We start from the raw sequence: 20697 nt of genomic DNA on the forward strand, positions 1-20697 counted from the left end.
TATTTCCACTGCTATTTGGCTTTTACGCCTAATGGAATTCTATGCGGATAATCAAGAATAGATATCCTCAGGCGTTGCTATCTCCATTCCTAATCTCCATAGAGATGTGTATAATTTCAATTGAGAATGCTGCAAGGAGAAACTGTCAATGTATTCTTAGTCTCTTTATTGAACCAGTGAACCAGCACATATCTGTGCCTGTTTGTTACAGTCTGACTGTTGCAGTCCTTCTCACATATTGCCTTGATTGACAGGTCCTATAAACTATGATCCAACTCTCCGTTGATTGGCTACTGACGTTGTGGGCGTGTAAAGTTATGTGCATGAATTAAACAATCGCCTGATTTACGTCACGTCACAGTAAGTATTTCTAAACCTGGGATGTTCATCAATCTCGTCATTTTTGTCTGCTTTAATATATTCAACTACTTTTGGTTATTGAGGTATGAATCGAAAAGCCGATGTGCAAACTTTTGTACGAATCCGCATTCAATACATTGCAATAACAACAATCACATCACACTTTGTTTTCTTGATATCATTGACTGATACTACTGGGAAGAAATATAGTACTCACTCGATCAGTCACAAAAAGAGAGAAACTACCAGTTCAAATGAACACTTGCCTGAATGTTGGTTGCGTAAACATGGCTGAATGACTTTTTGTTATCGTTCTTGTAAGTGTATCCGTCCTTGCTAATCATCACCTCGATATTGAGCACTACTGTTCTGGTAGGGGGACGCACTGATGGCCTCGTGGGATACTTGCGGCCCCACTGTCATGCCTTCGTAGGTACTTGTCTGTTTTTCGGCATCAGCTGCAGATGTAAATGCTCAAATTGAAGCAAATCCTCTCCCACAAATGTGACCTGCATGGTACAGTAAACCTGGACAGCTAAATGTGACAACATCATACATGATAGGATCGAAATACTTGTTATTGGCAACTGTTACCTATGGGATCTTATAATCCGAAAACACCTGTCTAGGCTGTGTTGTCCTCAGTGTCTTTGGAGTTGTGTTGTCCTCAGAGTCCGTGGGAGCTGTGTTGTTCTCAGTGTCTTTGGAGTTGTGTTGTCCACGTTTTCTGTGGGAGTATTTAACTTCCGGCTTGCATGAACGGGCTAATGTAGACGTGAAATAGTTCTTAGTTTGTATTTTCCGGAATTCTTGGGTATTCAATGAATGATTGATTTAGGTCACTCGGACGACAAAACCACCACACTAGGTCGTGTGTCACACATTCTTGTAGCAGATATTGATGTTGGGTATTACTGTAAATGTATGGATTGTATTAATGTGCTTGTGTAGACATGGTGAAGATAAGTATCCATTTATGATATTATCAATAAGGTGGGGTAGTTCGTGATCGTGGCACTGATCATCTGGTTTGTTTATAGACCATCACCGCAAAGCAGGAATGGCGGGTGCTACAGGTGGGGCAAGACATGCTTACTCTTTTCGCGAACATCCAGAGTTAACACTGGTCCTCAGTGATCCATTCATATTATTTCCACTGGTATTTGCCTTTTACACCTAATCGAATTATATGCAGATAATTGAGAATGGTTATCCTCAGGCGTCGCTATTATCCATGACTTATCTCTAAAGAGATGGGTATACTTTTAATACAGAATGTTGTTACAAGGAAGGATAAACTGATTGAGTTATGCATATCTATGTATTCTTAGTCTCTTAAATGAACCAGTGAAATGTGTAACCTTGAGTATCTGGCCACTGAAATCGTTTTCAGAATGACACTGGATATAAGTCATGAAGCAACATAACAGTGCCGACATTGAGTGGTTACTCGAGCCAATGGAGTTTGCTAACACGTGGACAAACTGAACACATGCTTACCATGTCTGCCAAATAACGTTGTTTGAAAAAAGAAATGTAACATTGTTTTGTAGTAAGTCACAAATCGGAATGATTTATGTCTATAACCTGACGTGCCGCGCGTGCGTTTGTGGTAAGTGTTGTTAATCTACAGATGCAGTATTGTTGACATGTAGACTTAATTCAAACTAGTTATTCTGTATTCTAAATCTAGGAACAGCATGAAAACAACACTTGTTTGTATCATAATCAATATTTTAATTCTGAAGTCTATGAATTTGTATTCGTTGTCCCCTCTTCAGATGTTTCAGTCAAAGATAATTGGAAAACACGTCTGTCATCACAAACACAAAAATACAGCCACGATTATTCGGCAGTGGGCCAACTTATATTAGGTCTCCTTCAGAATCCTTCAGCTCATCGTCCTCTTCTGAGTCATCCTCATCCGAGTCTTCTGTCATATCTAGATCTATATGTTACAATATACCTCTCATCACTGATTTCGACCTCCCCTCGTCCTGTTTTATATTCACAAAGCGAATGGTCCTACTGTGAATTTTTCATTCTTTGGAACAAATCTATACAAATGTTATTACACCTTCAGTTTATAACATCCAAATATTGAAGAAGAAATCAATGTTTCCAACGACATTCCATGACAATGTGCACAGTAACCATATTGACTGGGGCATTTTAACGTTACATGAATATCGATGTGAACATCATTGTGAGAGTTGTGGTATGCATTGTCACTTGTGTGGTATGCATGTGTTTTTGTTCCTTTAAGACGACCGTCTCTGTGATCTAGTGATTAGAAGATCTTCCCAGAGAGTAGAAGGTCTGTCGTTCGATCCCTTGTCGCGTCATACCAAAATACGTTAAAAGATGGTAATTGTTGTAACCCTGCTTGGTGCTCGGCATTTCAAGATAAAACAAGTCCTTGTCGGTGGCTCAGAGGAAGAATACTGTTTCTGTGTGGAGTATCCATGTTTACACGCGGCATTGTATCTCAGTTGGTTGTCAATGGATGTCTGCATTTATGACAAGTACAAACAAGTAAACACATACACACTCACTCACGCACCCACGCACCCACGCACCCACGCACACACACACACACACGCACACACAAGCTCGAAAGCACGTCGCTAAATAAGGGCAATACTATTGCGACGTTAAACATTAATTCACATCACCTCACCTCTCCAATTAAGGTGAATTATTTTTCATGATATTGCAGTCCTGGCATCTGGTTAAGTGATGACAATACCTGACTTTATACGACTGCAGGGTAAAAACTAGAAACTAAAACTGGCTGATCAGGTTTCCTCATTTAGGTTCAACAAATGCTACTTCGCACCATATAATATAAACAAGTTGAACTCTCAGAAATATGAAACAGATAACAATAATTCAACTGCAATCTTTGTATTATGTTAATGAGATCCTCCTTTTTGTAATTATTTTGAAAATATATTTATTTGCTATGTGAAATATTCAGTGACAAAAGCAATACATAGATAGACATGCGAATGACCAGCATGGTGTTACCGAGCTCCTTTCATCTACCTGCCATGGTCTATGTTTGGTTTCTGTAACTGTGCCTTTATCGAGCAAACATAAAACCATGTAACCATGTTTTGTTGTTGGATCGCCGTTTAACGCCACACTTAGCAATATTCATGTTATAGAACGACGGTCTGTAAAAGATCGAGACTGGGCCAGACAATCCAGTGATGATATCATGAGCACCGATCCAACCAACTCAGCGAGCATGACCACCCGATCCCGTTATCCGCTTCTTACTACAAGTGTAGTCACATTTTACCACAAGCATGGGTTGCTGAAGACCTTTTCTAACCCGATTTTCACGGGTCTAACGATGTTTTGACTCAAAGAAATGGAATCTCATACGCCGCACGTGTTCCGTGGTCTGTTACTGGATCTGATGTAATGGTGTCTTCCTTCTTCGTTACTTAGTGCCATGGTCAGGACCTTAAAAGTATAGAACTATATATAATTCAACATAGAATATGACAGATTATATATCTACTCACAATAACATGAAATGCTAAACGTATTACATTGGGATAGAAAAGAAGGCATATGTTACTGTTTAATGGTGTTGGATCGTACATGCCCACAGTTGATCCATGGCAATAGCATAAGAGTTCAATCAGCAAGAGTGTTTCATGTGTTGGTTACCTTGAGAATGCGCCCCAGTGTTCTGGTATGGTGATACTCTGACCGACTCATAGGTGACAGGGGGAGTCGCTCCCATGCCTTCATAGGTACTTGTATCTGCTGCAGCATCCCCTGAAGATGTAATTCATTACGTATTTCAATTATAAATCCAAATCATAACTCCCTCCTTCTAACTAGTGTACTTCAATATTACCTTCACTGGAATACTTAACTTTCAACAGTATTGAGCAAAAAGGCAAAATCATTATCTACCTTTTGTATTCTCATAAATCTTCAACTGTGAATACTGTTGTTTTTCTGGTTCCTCCAAATTTGAATACTGAGCAGGACCATTTATCTGATCTGAAACAAAACAATGTGAAAACATTGTAATGATTTCAGTGTTAAATGGACGCATACATAATGGTAATTTCAGCAAAAGGGTAACACCAACTATCCAGTACATACCTAATGATGAATACCCTCTGTTGTCCATTTCTACTGTTTCAGGATTCCTGGTTCTAGGAACACAACAAGGTAGTTTACAGAAAATCCATAATGGAATGGAGCAATAAACCTCAGTGTTGAGCTAGCTTTTATATGTCTCTTTATCTTATTCCAGAATTACTCATTGTTATGTTTAACGTTTGCATTTATACTACCTTTTTCGTGATGCAGGTTCTGGAAAACAAGAAGAACCACGTGGAAAAAATGTAAAACACACATCACCCATGGCAACATATATTGTCAATCGTAAATGAAATCCACATAGAAAATGATAAAGTAAACTGTTTAAAACAACTGCAACCTTTAACAAGACGTTTGCTGGTATAACTGCGTCCTTTTCTGTCAATAATGTACATATCAATTCAACAAACAAAATTCTTACAATCTTTCTTTCAAACATATTCGCATGATGCCATTGAACATTATATTGACATTCTCCCTTTTGCCTGCAATTAATATTCAATCATTTTACCACGGAAATTTAACAAGATACCTTCTGGAATATGTCCGAATTTGTATCCCTTTCTGTACAGAACCATGTGAACACTTCCCCCAACGAGCAAGGTAAGAAGAATGCCTCCTACTGTGGATCCTACTATTACCCCTGTACATGAACAAGGAGTTTCAAGTTTTTGCTGGTCTGGTGGATCTACAATAAGAAGCAAAATATCATACAGACTTTGCCCATCACTTGTCACTATATTCAGATGAAAATATATTTGTTTTCATTTTCCTACTTTCCAACAAATTCTCATCATGCGTACATCGTTTGTGAAGCTAATTTCTTGTGTATGTCATGCTGACATATGTCCCGATCCATTCGCTCAAAACAAGCTACACATGTTTACTTTGAATTCAGGAAATCCCTGTCAACTTAAATAAAAATAGAAAATTATATTTTCGAGCATTCATTACTGGTGCATACAGATAAGTACCATTATGCTATTTTGTTATATCAGACAGAAAACGGGATAACATAACATCTCACCTGCAGACTCTATTGTGAGTGTGTATGTTACTGAACTGCCCACACCATTGTCCACTGTTAGCCTGTAGTCTCCGACGTCCTGTTGTTGGAGGTCAGTAAGGTGTAGCCTGGCAGTGACTGAGATGTCGGAGACATGGCTGGAGGAACCAGTGAGGTCCTGGCTGGTGCAGTTGGTTCTACTCCAGGTGAATGTAGGAAGGGGGTACGCCAGGACTATCACAGAAACGTTCACGTTACCCCCCAGTCTAGCGGCGTACTTGAGTTGAGTTGGGACTGTCGCAGCAAGTCGAGGAGAACCTTATGCAAAACATGTCACTGATTCAAAGCAAGGTAAACTCTGACTTGATTTGGTGGAGAAAGACACCCGATTGCTATACACATGGTAACTGTCATCTGGTTACGGAAACATACTCTAAATGAACAAATGAAGTACATACATTGAGCATATATTAAGAAGATATAGACATTATATATTGGATTGACTGATAAATTATATTAAGTAGGCTCATAATTCCTTCTATTTTCTGTCAAATTTATTAACTCTATCAGTTAATAAGGCAAGACATGTTACTGTAACATCTTAAAAACTATTATTACAACTCCCTCTCCTTCTACTACTACTACTACTACTACTACTACTACTACTACTACTACTACTACTACTACTACTAGCGTGTGGACAGATGTCAAACCCACATTACCCACATTTGACTCGCAACTCCACCGTCTGACTGACTGGTGCCCCGATGTTGTTATTGGCAGTACAGTAGTAGTTCCCTCTTTGTCTACAGTCTGCCGACTCAAGTCTGTATTCTGCTGTCAGTGAGTTATCTGCCCTTGTCAACCCCTCAGTTCCATTCAATAACCTGATGACTGACCTTGGTTTACCAGCATTATTCAACTGACACCTCAAGATCACCACATCAGATTCATTAACTGTTACTGAACCATTACGACTGTTGGCGGTCAACATACTTATACTCGCATGATCTGAAAAAAATAACCCAAATGTTGCATTTCAAATTTATACTGAATACTAGATTCAAAACGGTTAGGTGAATATGAATAGGAACAAAGATGGTTGTGAGTATGCATTTCTATTATTTGTATTATATTTCATCATTCAGTTCTATTCCAAAGTTTTCCCTAAATCCTTATATGACACCTATATCACTGAATAGAACAGAAACGATACATAAAAGTCAACACAGATGATAGAACAATGGGACCTTTTGCAGCAAGGTTCCTCCTTTGAGTGTAAATGGGATATGGTAGTTGTAATGTACAATGCATGGGTCATCTCAATCGACGTGTGACATCGTTATTGTACCTCACCCCACCATTGTCTGAAGATCACATACAGTAACTGGATGCAGAACATTCGTCATTTGAATTTAGGCAAATTAAAAACTTACATTTCCCAATGTAGTTTCTCTTTGGGGTTGTGTAACACTTCAAGTTTGCTGTTATATGACAGTCCTCATAAGGCACTTTCAGAAAACGATCATATGAACATATGCCTAATGATGTGCTGCCATCCAGCTTTAACCAATAAGGTAAAGAAACGTATCAGAGAAGGCGTCGGCCTCTGCTTGACACAACTCACGTGTAACATCCACTGAGACACTTGAGCTGTTATCAGTCCCGTGTGTATTTGAAGCCTGACACTTGTAGGATCCTGTCTGTGACCTGTCAGCCACCGGGAGAGTCAGTGTAGCTCCATCACTGTGGACTGTCCCATCCTTGAACCACTTGTATGATGTACACGCAGGTCTACAGGTGGCTGAACACAGGATACTTGGTACACTCTCTTGACCTTCCCTCCTGGTGTAGGACAGAGCTGAGGGTTGTAGGTTCACGGCATAGGGGCCATCTGTCAGAACAGTGAAACAGAGTAAACCAATGTATGTACACACAGGTGCGAAACAAAGGAAACTCTTTCCACCTGGAGTGGGGGGTTGTATGGTCACGAGGCCATCTGTCAAGTTCTAACGTACATATTGACCGGAACTAAATACACAGAGAGTTTTATAATCAACAGCGGTATAAATTGCTACGACGGCAGTCTGAGAATTTTAAACGTCGGAACTAGTTGTTTGCAGGCGACGCTGGACAGCGACTTGCGTCTGTAAAGTTTTCGTTGGGACCACGATGCTGTCGTACGAGTAGATAGCTTCCAAAGGAAATATAGCATTCCGCTTATACACCAAAGAGGCGACAACTGAATAGGAAACCCCAGCTCGCGTCGTCTCTCACCCAAAGCGGCTTAACCACAGCTACCGAGTGTGTTCTCGATTCAAGCAAAATTTAAACTGACATCACAGATTAGAATATTAATAAACATAAGTGATATGACTATTATGATAATATGTAGCGTTTGTACTTTGTAAGAAAATGCCAACATTACTCGTTTCGTCTCTTATCTCTACTAACTATCATGTTTATCACTATTCAGTGTTGCTTTGAAAGGAGGTGATGGCAGACATTTATTTAGAATATCACTGCGTCACGTTTTCGTGTAGTCCCACGCTATGGGTGAATATAACTAACTGCCCACTGTCCATGGTCAAGTAGTTGGCTACACTCCTGGGCGTATTTCTTCACTGAGGTTCGGACATATATGACCAATGTTGGCCTGGGTATAACTCGCGACGTACAAGGCAGGGTAGATACCGGCGGAGGTAGAATTTGAATTATTCTCTAACATAGAATGGTTGTCCGAACATCTGATCCCTGTTCTAGAGGTTTCGCTTGTTAAAAAATGCAACAATAAAAGTCTTCACAGCCAAATGTGAAATCATTCTCTGCGAGCATTTGTTCTACATAGCGCGGGGCGGTGGGGTAGCCTCGTGGTTAAAGCGTTCGCTCGTCACGCTTCGATTCCCCACATGGGTACAATGTGTTAAGCCTATTTCTGGTGTCCCCCGCTGTGATATTGATGGAATATTGTAAAAAGCGGCGTAAGACAATATTCACTCACTCAATCTACATGGCGCATTTGCGTAGTGCTACACATGGAATCAAGTTCAATGAAACATGGACGATATTGTATGGAACCAAATGTCATTGACTGGTCAGGTCACTGGTACAAGTAGCTACAACTATACCAGTTTGGTACAATTTGAGTAACTATCACTATATGTGATACTGCACAGGATCCTGCTTTGCATGGGATTGTTTTACAAATTGTGAGTGCTACTGAGGAAGGGGTCTACCTTATGAAGCATATTTGGAAACAACAGTACTGAATATTGGAATATTGAATGGCATTATATACATACACAGTGGCTCCATGTTGTACAGCTGGCTCCACTCTGACTCCGGACCCTGGCCTTCTGTTGCCTTACATCTGTAGTGACTGTCCCGGGAACTCACTGTGAAGGTGTAGAGAGAACCAGGGGAGGTAACTGTGATGTTAGTGTTGTTACGCTGCCAGGTGTAGGTCAAGGTCTGGCCATGGTCAGCTGGGACAGTGGTAGAGGTGGAGCTGCAGGTCAAGGTGAACTGTCTTCCAAACACAGGGGATGATGGTCCATTTAGAGTTGGTTTGGTGGGTTGACCTGTATTAAAAAAAGCCATCACTTTACCTGTACGTTCATAAAAATAAACCTTTTGGGGGGTTTGTGAATCGGGATATTACTCATTTATGTCTGGATTCATGGATTAATACAGAAACTTATTACGGAAAATGCATGACCATTTTCTTTGCTTATTGTGGTCCATAGACATCGAGAGTCAATTGAACGTCACTCATATAGCTTATACATTCAGTGTATACACGTATGTAAAGATTGGAGTATCAACAGTTACAAAAATACAATAAGATGAATTACATCCGGCATGAATGCCTGAATGAGAAAGACCAACAAATTATGCCAGATTATTTTATTGTTGCTGTAATTGATGCAATATCACAAAACATGTCGGTGTTCAAGAATGCAAAGCCTTCATTCTTGGGGTAACAAAAGGGTCGGATCTCACAGTCTCGAATATGTTTCTAAGTATAAATATCACAAACATTACTATTGGTACGTTACTATTATGCATTGCTTATGGGAACAAGCGACCCAAACATTTTAATTCAAGTTTGTGGCCATAACTTGTCACTTGATTGTCTTTGTTATATTTCATGCTTCTGTCAAGTCTCATCACCTGATTTGAATATACAAAGTGTCCAGGAAGAACACATTAAAGATTGTTCAACTTATATGCCAAATTATGCGAACCTAATATTATCTCCCTAAAACCAAGAATAGTACGTTTCAGGACCAGATTTTGAATGCGAAGATATACAAATATGTTTAAATTATAAGATGCAAGTGATTTCGTTCTGTCTTTTTGTTTCCTTAAACTGAGAAAACATTAGGACACTTCCGCTAACGAACAACTGTTTCCTGATTGTTTGAAAATAGAAAGTGCGGACCTTGTGTTCCATTATTGGCTAAACGATGTCGCTGATTTCGTATTGTTGTCTACAGTTGTTTGTGTTAATGATTAAATAAGCAGTTTGTAAAAACATTATTGCTGAAATATTTAACTATAACAATTGACTTAAATATGTTTAAGTAAACATATTAAAGTCAGTTCAAAAATAACATTAATTCTAAAGGCTCTCACTAAGTCACAAATGACAAGTAGTAATTGGTAATGTGATAAAGGGAATCATACATTTTAGTCGTTTGTAAATGTATTAGCCACAAATATGTAGCGAAAACATCATGTTTTATCTCTGAGAAAAAGGAAACAAGAGGCAGAGGGGTTGGCATTTAGAAAAAAAACATACCCGATTGTAATCTTGGAGACAAAACCACATTGCCAGTGAGTCAATATACTGTGTCTGAATATGCTAAGAATTCATGTTTAACTGCCACTTGGTATCTCAGTTGGCTTTGTTATATTATTATTATTTATTTATTTATTTATTTATTTATTTATTTATTTATTTATTTATTTATTTATTTATTTATTTATTTATTTATTTATTTATTTATTTATTTATTTATTTATTGTAAATAAACACATCACTTCCTGTACTGATTTATATAACTTGTTTTCATACAGTATTTGTAGCATGCATGTATTCCCTTTGAACTGAGTCACTTATCTGTGAACAATGTTAGACCGTTGTGCAGTTGCTTGCACAAGATTTTGTAAATATGTTCGTGAAAAGTGAGACCTCGTCCTGCGTTGTCTGAACGTGGATTTGACTTTTCTTAGCCAAACTCTCTGATGTGAAGCTGACACTTTCAACTAAACCCCACAGATGTCAAAACACGGTAATTAGGGGTCTGGTCACTTAATTTAAAATAAAGCATACGAAGTAAGTATAAGCAAATCAAAATCCAAATTTGGGAAACCACGTGACACCAGTTAATTTGTAAAGTGGACTTACCAAGAACAACCAGCTTCTGCCCACACTGTGGTATGATGCCAAATACTCCATTCCTCCCACATAAGTAGTCCCCAGCATCAGATCTGACAACACTCCGGAGGTCAAAGGCCATGATCCTTGGGTTAGCAGCTATATTCCCGGTGTAGGTCACACGAGCTGTGTAGTCAGGTGCTATCTGGTGGTTATTGTTATTTGAGCTGGACAACAGTACTGCACTTCCAGATGGACTGATGATCCATAGGGAAGTGAGAGCGGAACTACCTGTTACAGCTGGCACCTGCCATCTGAAGCTGGCTGTCTGAGACTCCCTCACTACCACTGGGCTGGAGGACAGTTGGGAGGCTACACCTGTCAGGAATACAATTGAATATGAACACTTGGAATACACTATATGAAACTGAGGATGCCTCAGAGTACCTACGTCACTTTGGTCTCTAGTCTCTAGTTGACACGCCCTGATAACCATGTTTAAAACCAATGCACATATGTATTCATTGTCCCTGGTAACTTTAGTATGGCTGTTAGCTTTGTGTCTATTAATAAGAAATTAACTCACCATTGAATACTATTCCCAAAATGTAAATTGTCCTGACTGCCGTGTAAAATTCAGTGATTCTACTAGTCTCTGTCGACATATTTCTGAAATAGTACGGATTGTCTATGAGTAACTGAATAATATTATTAATGTATTTGTATTTCATTGGGACCATACTGTTGCTGTGATAAAACAAAACATCTCATTCCTTGCATTTTACGTGTCCATAACCATCTAGCTCTATCATGAATATTATTCACAAATACATCATGAAATGAAAAAAGGATTGACATAAACATAAAGTGTTACATGAGTACTAAAACATTCTTTTATTTCATTTTTGTGCCAAGAATTTAAGCGGCGTCTGATGTCTGGTAAGTGTCTTCTACGTTATATTTCAAACAACAGCCAACCTTATAAACGTGTTTGTGTATCATCTCTATTCATAGTTGAAATGTTGACTTATGTGAGCATGAATTAGTGAAGTTTATAAGTAAAAAGGTGAATCAGTATGAAAGATACAGATAAATACAAAGCTTGTTAAAACTTTGGATAGTAAATTCAGATCTCCCCTTAATGTATCGCTTATAGCCAATGGTTTAAAGCAATGATTTAGTTATTGTGGTGAGACATATCGAGTCATCAACATATATGAATATGTCTCCAACTATTACATAGCTTTGTTTGTTTTTTTAAACTATTTGTTAGATCAGAGAGAACAAACACTACAGCAATGAAAAAGTAATATATTAATAAGTCAAACACATATGCTATATTAATCCGCATACCACATGCAGAAATTGCCAAGGTGTGTGCAATACATACACCATACACCGTTTATATACGTCAGCTTGGTGGGCTTTGTATTTTTAGACGTCGTTCACAGTACATACAGCTACATTTGCCCTAGGGCGTTATAAACATATGCTTAAATCATAATTTTAACAAATTTAGAATTGCGGTTGATAACTGTCCTGCTCACTCCAGTGTGAATGATCTTACCAAGGTTGACTTAGCTTCTTGTCCCCCAAAACATGACTAGCAACCCCAACGTGATGGATCTGGGTATTATTCAGAACAACGAACCAAAAGTTACGTTCTTCGAACCAAGCCCACGACGGCGTATTATATGCTGCACTGTCATGCTTACTAGGAATTAGAAATAAGCCAGCGACACTGTTTTCGTCACGCAGCCTTCACATGACATTGCAGAGTACACACTAATTTTAGATTTTATGGTGGGTCAGTTGATGCTCATGTTTTCAAAGACCTACCTTGTGTGAGATTCCTGTAGTGAGTTCCAATGTAGGCACGACAGACATGCAACCCTAGCACGCACACAGAGTGACAGGTTGAAGTTGTCCCGTCTAGATTACCTCCTGGTGAGGGGTACTCTGTGGTTACCGTGACACTGTACGTGACAGATCTACGAAAGCTCAGTACGCACTTACACGCATATATTGATCACGCCCTGGCTAGTCGTACATTCCTTGTAACTTGTACCGACCCGGCGTGTTTCCGGGTAGAAAGTTCGAGTATAAGTTGTGTACACGACATACGTGCAAGCCTATTGAGCACGCACTGATACACAGGGAATGCAGGGGACTCATCAAATTGCCACCACCTATTGTTTATTCAGTTGACTGAATACGTCTCTATTGCATAGTGTTGTGTCACTTTACCTTATTTATATGTGTTGTATAAAGATAAGCGTGTTAACAATGAGCCCTACAGCCAATACCTTTCCCCCTTCACAGTTTTAAATATGGAGCCCTATTAGGCACACAAGCAGAGATACGTATGGTTTTATCTGGTGTGCTCGAGTTCATACCACGACGTCGTGATCACGAGACACTATGTTGTGCGAGTATAATACGGACGCGTTGCTGATGTCGCGAGCTCGAGTTACTTCGGCTTTGGGCAAGAAACCAGAGCTTATGACAATTCAATGCTACCGGAGAACAGGACATGCAAATTGTGTGAGTGACAGGTGCTACCGGTGGAGAAGGACATGCTGACCTTTCGCGAACATATGGGTATCATGACTGATCCATTGATATGTCTGTTATCACTACTGTCCCTTTACCCCCAATGAAATCTAGTTTGACAGTATTCGAGACCGATTTTCCTCTAAAGTTGAAGTTTTCAAATGCATTGTTCATTGAATGCAAAACCATTTCCAAAAAGTCTCTCCTAAAATCCCTTGTACTACAACATGAGCATGTGTTATTGAATCACTATAAAATAATGTTGTCACCAGGTGTTCACGAAATTGAGAGCGTATCCTTCCATACGGTGGTATCCGTCACAAACACATGCAAAGGCAAGTCAACTATTCAAACGAGAAAGCATGAGAACATATGGCACAAGTCAAATAAGGGAATTGCATCGGACATGATTTATGTCACTAATGCTTCAAATTTGAAATGTCCTTCACCTGACTGCCATACTATTTATTTAAGGTTTACTACGGCCTTCAATGCTGAAACCCTGATCAAACTCCTTTTGATAATGAGCCCTTTGGCTCTCTTCGAAAGCTTGCTAAAAAGGGCATACACGTTTCCATGGACGGATACAATGGATCTATCTATACTTTAAAGCGGGTGTTAACGGCGGCTCATCCATAGATATACTTTATTGTTATGTTGACGTGTTGATAGGAAAGTAACATCACTCACATATATCTAATTGTCAGTGCCTGGTTGTGTTACTGGAGAAATGCAAGTGACTAATGTAAATACATACGTATTTTGTTACAATCATGTCAGGATTTCGTTTCTGAACGAAAGGACACATTCAAATGTTATTACAAATAGCCGGGGGCACGGGTGGCCCAGTCGTCTAAGGCGCCGCGATTCGCTGTGCAGAGTTGCGTCCCTTCGGCACGCCAGAAACCTATGATTGTGGGTTCGAATCCAGGTTCGCCCCGATTATGTTTCTAGGTTTGTCAGCACCATACCCGTGCTCGTGGGTTTCACCGAAGTGGTAAACGTCTGAGACCTGCATCACTTCGGGCTTTCCTCCCACATTAAGCTGACACGCCGTGATATAACTGGAATACTGTTAAAAGCGGCGTTAAACCCAACTCACTCACTCACTATTACAAATAGCCCGTGTGACGTGTCACACGCCTGTCCTCAAAAGAAATTGTTATTACAAATAGCTGAATAAAACTTCATTCACATGCCTTTAGTTTATTCATGAAATCTCACTACTGGCGTCTGACTTAATGCAGGTCACTTGAAAAATGTTATGTGTAAATGTATATGATATCGATACATAAATAGTGTTCCAAAAGACTCGAGGGGCACGTCCCACAATAAACCGGCTGACAGTGAATGTACCTTACCGGCATAATGTTCGCCTCATAATTTAAAATATCTTAATCCGTTTGGCTTGGAAACCGTTTCACGGACAGCTTCACAACGACCAGAGGAGGTACCGGTTGACCACGAAGTTACATCACTGGCAAAGTTCGTCAATTTATTTAAAATGTCTTAATCAGCATAGCTGGTGTCCCATTTTACTGACATCTTGACTGTTGGCCGAAGACACACAGAGCAGTGCTTTACACTCGGATACGCACGTGACAGGCGTTCAGTTTCAAGGTAACACGATTACATCATTGTATCTACATACACTGGTAAGAAGTTCGGCATTCCCCAGTAAGGTGTACGAAATATGTACCTTATCTGCACGTTCACATTCAGTAACCAATCAGAAACGATTATCCTAATGGAAAGTAAAATTTCTGTGAATGATCATATGGCGTAGACCGCAACTAGGCAAGGATCAGATGTTGCATTTATATATAGTGTTTAATACCAGCATGACATATTAAATAGGATGTGTCACTGTGAATTTGACTATCAGGGAAAGTACTAAATGAACTGTATTCAGTCATATCGTGACTCAACGAGGAAAACTAGATGCAATGTATAGACTGTCAACATACACATTATCCTCTATTGTATGTATGTAGGAAGTTGTTTACTAACAAAAAAAAGGTTGTTAGGAAAGAGAACAAAACACACGTCATAGAGTGAGTGAATCATAATAGCCATAGAGACAAGTATACACTTTAATCAGTTAAGCAGGATAAATATGTCTATGCATCCAAAGTACAAAATATAGCATGGGCCTCACCGTCAGACACTGAAACAAGCATGTATATTTTGCAAATCAAATTGATTTATTGTACACTGTGAGCAGATCCGCAAGTATGATGTCGAATCTAAAATTGTGTTTATAATAGGATTCAGATACATACATACACATCATCACGTTAGAAATATACTCTTAAAAAACTAGGGGACACTCACAAATAGCTTAAACTTTTAGTTTCTGGTAATACTTGTGTGATAAGAATGAATGAATTGGGAACGCATGACAAGAGGTATTTGTAGTATGTTGGTCCCTGTTCAACAGTCTGCAAATCGTGGTTGAGCCTATTGGTATTGCAAGTGACTTCTGACAGTTTCGAGTATGCCATTAGCCCGAAGACGCTCCCCGTGTTGTAGACGCCGCACACAAACAATGAATGAACCAAGTAAATCACAACTGTATGATGAGCAGAATCAATAAGACTGACAGAAATAATGGTCCATAGAGATTAATCGACCTTCCTTGAAAGTGTCCAAATCAGGAATTACAACTTACACACGTGTGTGACGCTCCTGAGTAAGGCCCGTGCAAACTATTTGATGTGTTTGGTTGTTATGTTTTACAGATATAAAGAATCTTGTACGCGTTGTTTGTCGTCCGTCCACACTTATCTTAGATCTAATACCTCGAATTAACATTTGTATACATTTCATTATCTCCTTCTCCTTAATTTTGTATATGCAATCCACGAAATTTGGTTTTAACAGTGTAGAGGTTGTCAAGAGAACCCACGAGACGCTCGAATCATCGAGTCACGTGTCATGTTCACAACGTTATATCAAACGACTCAGCAGATGGTTGTTCACTTTTGGTTAAACCATTGTAGACAACACAGGTTTCCCTTATCGAATTTAATTCTAAGGATTGACTGTTTGTTTTCGGTTCATTGAGGTGAATCACATGACTAGAAATGCCGATGTGAAAACTTTTGAAAGAATCGCATTCCTCACATTGCAATAACAACAATCACATCACACTTTGTTGGAGCATGGATCATGTTTTCTCATAACTGGTACATGTTTTGCATTTTCATTATATCCCTGACTGGTACTCCTGCGAAGAAATAGCGAAACTGAGAGCTCAAATGTAAACGTTCCTGAATCTTGGTTGCATAAATTTGGCTGCGTGGCTGATATTTCTGTGATCGTTCATGTAATTGTATCCTTTCCGGCTAAGCATCACCTCGATGTTGATCACCACTGTTCTGGTAGGGCAACGCACTGATGGCCTCCTAGGTCACCGGGAGCGTCTCTGTCATGCTTTCGTAGGCACTTGTCTCTCCTTCGGCACCAAGTGCAGATGTAAATCCTAACATTGAAGCAAATGCAAATGTTCCCTTTTCCCATTATGACAAGCATCCTTTCCTACAAATGTTACCTGTATGTTACAGTAAATCTGGAGAATTAAATGTGACAACATCACACATGATAGGATCCGTCATACTTGTTACTGGCAACTGTTACCTATGGGATCTTATAATCCGAAACCACCTTTTGTATTGTCATATATCTTAGCTGTGTGTAATGGGGTTTGTCACATTCCTCCTTCTTAAAGCTTGAATGATACTGTACTCCACTGACGTGATCTGAAGCAGACCATTATGGCTATCGTATTATAAGTGTATTTTCGACTGAGAAGTGTCAAGAAGACACCCTTGTTGTAAGATGTTTGACGGATATTTAACGATTTTTGGCTAAACACACACATCTTCTTTACGTTTGGTCAACACGATACTAACAAGTGTGAAGTTATGACGTGTTAACTGCCTGTCTAGGTTGTGTTTACCTCAGAGTCAGTGGGAGCTGTGTTGTTCTCAGTGTCTGTGGGAGTTGTGTTGTCCACAATTTCTGTGGGATTAATCATCACTGTCTGTGGGAGTTGTGTAGTGTTCACTGTTGTGGTAGTTGTGCAGTGGTCACTTTTGTGTTAGTTGTGCAGTGCTCACTGTTTGTGGGAGTTGTGCTGTGCTCACTGTCTGCGGGAGTTTTTCATTGTTCATTGTCTATTGAAGATGTGCAGTGCTCACAGTATAAGTGACTTGTGCATTGTTCACTGTCCGTGCGAGTTGTGCAGTGTTCACTGTCTGTGGGAGTTGTGCAGTGCTCTCAGTCTATGTGAGTTGTCTAATGTTCACTGTTGGTTGGAGTTGTGTTGTGCTCACCGTGTGTGTTATTTGTGCAGTGCTCACTATCTGTGGGAGTTGAGCTATCCTCACTCTCTGTATGTGTTGAGCGATCCTCACTGTCTGTGGGTGTTGAGCTATCCTCACTGTCTGTGGGTGTTGAGCTATCCTCACTGTCTGTGGGTGTTGAGCTATCATCACTGTCTGTGGGTGTTGAGCTATCCTCACTGTCTGTGGGTGTTAAGCTATCCTCACTGTCTGTGGGTGTTGAGCTATCATCACTGTCTGTGGGTGTTGAGCTATCCTCACTGTCTGTGGGTGTTGAGCTATCCTCACTGTCTGTGGGTGTTGAGCTATCCTCACTGTCTGTGGGTGTTGAGCTATCCTCACTGTCTGTGGGTGTTGAGCTATCCTCACTGTCTGTGGGTGTTGAGCTATCCTCACTGTCTGTAGGTGTTGAGCTATCCTCAGCCAGACACAGCCAGACAAAACTGCAGTTATAGGTAACTGTACTGTTATTTGTTCAGTGCCCACTATCTGTGGGAGTTGAGCTATCCTCACTCTCTGTATGTGTTCAGCGATCCTCACTGTCTGTGGGTGTTGAGCTATACTCACTGTCTGTGGGTGTTGAGCTATCCTCAGCCAGACACAGCCTGACAAAACTGCAGTTATAGGTAACTGTACTGTTATTTGTGCAGTGCCCACTATCTGTGGGAGTTGAGCTATCCTCACTCTCTGTATGTGTTCAGCGATCCTCACTGTCTGTGGGTGTTGAGCTATCCTCACTGTCTGTGGGTGTTGAGCTATTCTCAGCCAGACACAGCCAGACAAAACTGCAGTTATAGGTAACTGTACTGTTATTTGTGCAGTGCCCACTATCTGTGGGTGTTGAGCTATCCTCACTGTCTGTGGGTGTTGAGCTATCCTCACTGTCTGTGGGTGTTGAGCTATCCTCACTGTCTGTGGGTGTTGAGCTATCCTCACTGTCTGTGGGTGTTGAGCTATACTCACTGTATGTGGGTGTTGAGCTATCCTCACTGTCTGTGGGTGTTGAGCTATCCTCATCCAGACACAGCCAAACAAAACTGCAGTTATAGGTAACTGTACTGTACTACAGCTGGACCAAAACAGGTTGTTTCCAGACAGACAGACAACACTGCAGTTTCTGTGTTTCTAAGATTATAAGTTCATATCCACCACCGTCAATTACATCTATAAACATAGCAGTCGTCGCCCACATACTACATCTGTAAATATATCAGTCCATTTCCTCCACGTCAACTACATCTGTCAACAAAGCAGTCCAACTACATCTGTGAACATATAATTTTTTCAACGTCAGCTTCATCTGTGAACATATCAGTTCATGCCCTCAAGTATAGTGAGTGAGTGAGTAGGGTTTTACGCCGCTTTTAGCAATATCCCAGCAATATCACGGCGAGGGACACCAGAAATGGGCTTCACACATTGTACCCATGTGGGGAATCGAACCCTGGTCTTCAGCGTGACGAGCGAACGCTTTAACCACCAGGCTACCCGACCGCCCCCCTCCAGTATATACTGCATATTTTGTGTATGTCAGTCGTTGCCCATTACCAATAGAGCATTGCACTTCAGTAATCACACTAGGTGGTCGAGGAAATTGGGACCATTTCCTGCCGTATCGGTATCACCCGCCACTCACAAAGTGCATATAACGGCTAAGCATGTGCTTGTTGCCTGACGCCGCTCAGAAGTACTAAATCATAAGTAAAGCATGGATCAGCAGATGGTAAATAACTAAACGTGGTTAGTATTAAGCACTCACTAGCTACATTTGAAACCTCTGATTTCTGCTTAAGATTTGTTTCATTTAAATCTTCAGTCCTTGTAGCAAGCGACACTAATGATGAGCAAACGTGGATTGGAGTCCAGTCTTTGGTTTAATGTTAAGCCCATTGTACAAAGGTCCATCAACTACTCAGAAATTCCTTGCTGTGTTCGCGAACATGTGCTACTTTTCGTTTAAAGCGCGTGCTACATTGTACCTGAAATATTGTGAAATGCAGAAACCTAAAGCTGGAGCAGCTGGACTATATGCTCGACATAAAGGAAACGTTGACCCTGTTTTCATGTAGCCATGTGTATAGTCAGGAGAATGTTCAATTGTAGCTCAAACATATGCTATCTCTGTGATAACCAAACCATTGCTAACCCTTTTCACTGATTATCAACAATCTATTCACATAAGTTTCACCAATGTTGTACCTGTTTAACTCAATGGAATCTGTTTCAGCAGATGCACGAAATTGATTATTCTCTGTCTTGATGTTACGTATTTACAGAAATAAATATATACATAAATACATAAATACAGTTTAGTCTGTGTATTCTTACTCTGTTTATTGAACAAGTGAAATGTGTAATGTTGAGTATCTGGCCACTGACATTGTCTTGAGAATGACACTGGATATAAGGTGTGAAACAACATAACAATGCTTACCTAAAGTGGTTACTCGTGTATATGGTGTTGGCTAACACATAGACAAACTGAACAAATGCTGACAAGTCAACCAAATAACGTTGTTTGTAAAAAAGAATGAAACATATTTTGTAATAAGTCACAAATCGGAATGATTTATTTCTATAACCTGACGTGCTGCGTGTGCGTAAAATATATCGCCTGGCTTTGCAACAAGTATTATAAATCTGTTAATGGAATATTGTTCACATGTAAGCCTAATTCAAATTAGGTATTCAGTATTCTTAATCAATGAACAGCATGAACACAGTTAGTTGCATCATAATTAATATCTCATTTCTTAAGTCTGTGACGTTGTATTCGTTTTTCCCTTCAACACGCCTGTCGTTTATTTACTGTTAAATTTTAGTGACAAACATAAAGGCGACACGCAAACAGACATGAGCATAACCATCTCCTTTAACTTACTCGCCATGGTCCATGTTTGGTTTCTGTAACTGTCCTT

The 20697-nt window shown here is 39.9% G+C and overlaps 1 protein-coding gene across 1 annotated transcript; it reads right to left on the minus strand.

Annotated features, from left to right (window-relative positions):
- Positions 1-696: 696 nt before the first annotated feature.
- LOC139457057 (cell adhesion molecule CEACAM5-like) lies at positions 697-20674 on the minus strand. Its single transcript, XM_071238500.1, has 16 exons — positions 20661-20674; positions 17771-18222; positions 17395-17456; positions 12953-13026; positions 11467-11549; positions 10911-11258; positions 8800-9078; positions 7125-7391; positions 6224-6508; positions 5519-5815; positions 5024-5179; positions 4686-4704; positions 4492-4544; positions 4297-4386; positions 4045-4155; positions 697-818 (listed from the first exon to the last, which is right to left on the minus strand). The coding sequence occupies exons 1-16, from the start codon at positions 20672-20674 to the stop codon at positions 697-699; spliced, it is 2712 nt and encodes a 903-aa protein (XP_071094601.1).
- Between the last annotated feature and the right edge of the window lie 23 nt (positions 20675-20697).

The sequence above is a fragment of the Haliotis cracherodii genome, unplaced genomic scaffold (genome assembly GCF_022045235.1).
Source record: "Haliotis cracherodii isolate W230 unplaced genomic scaffold, xgHalCrac1.p SCAF_12, whole genome shotgun sequence".
Classification (NCBI taxonomy): domain Eukaryota; kingdom Metazoa; phylum Mollusca; class Gastropoda; order Lepetellida; family Haliotidae; genus Haliotis; species Haliotis cracherodii.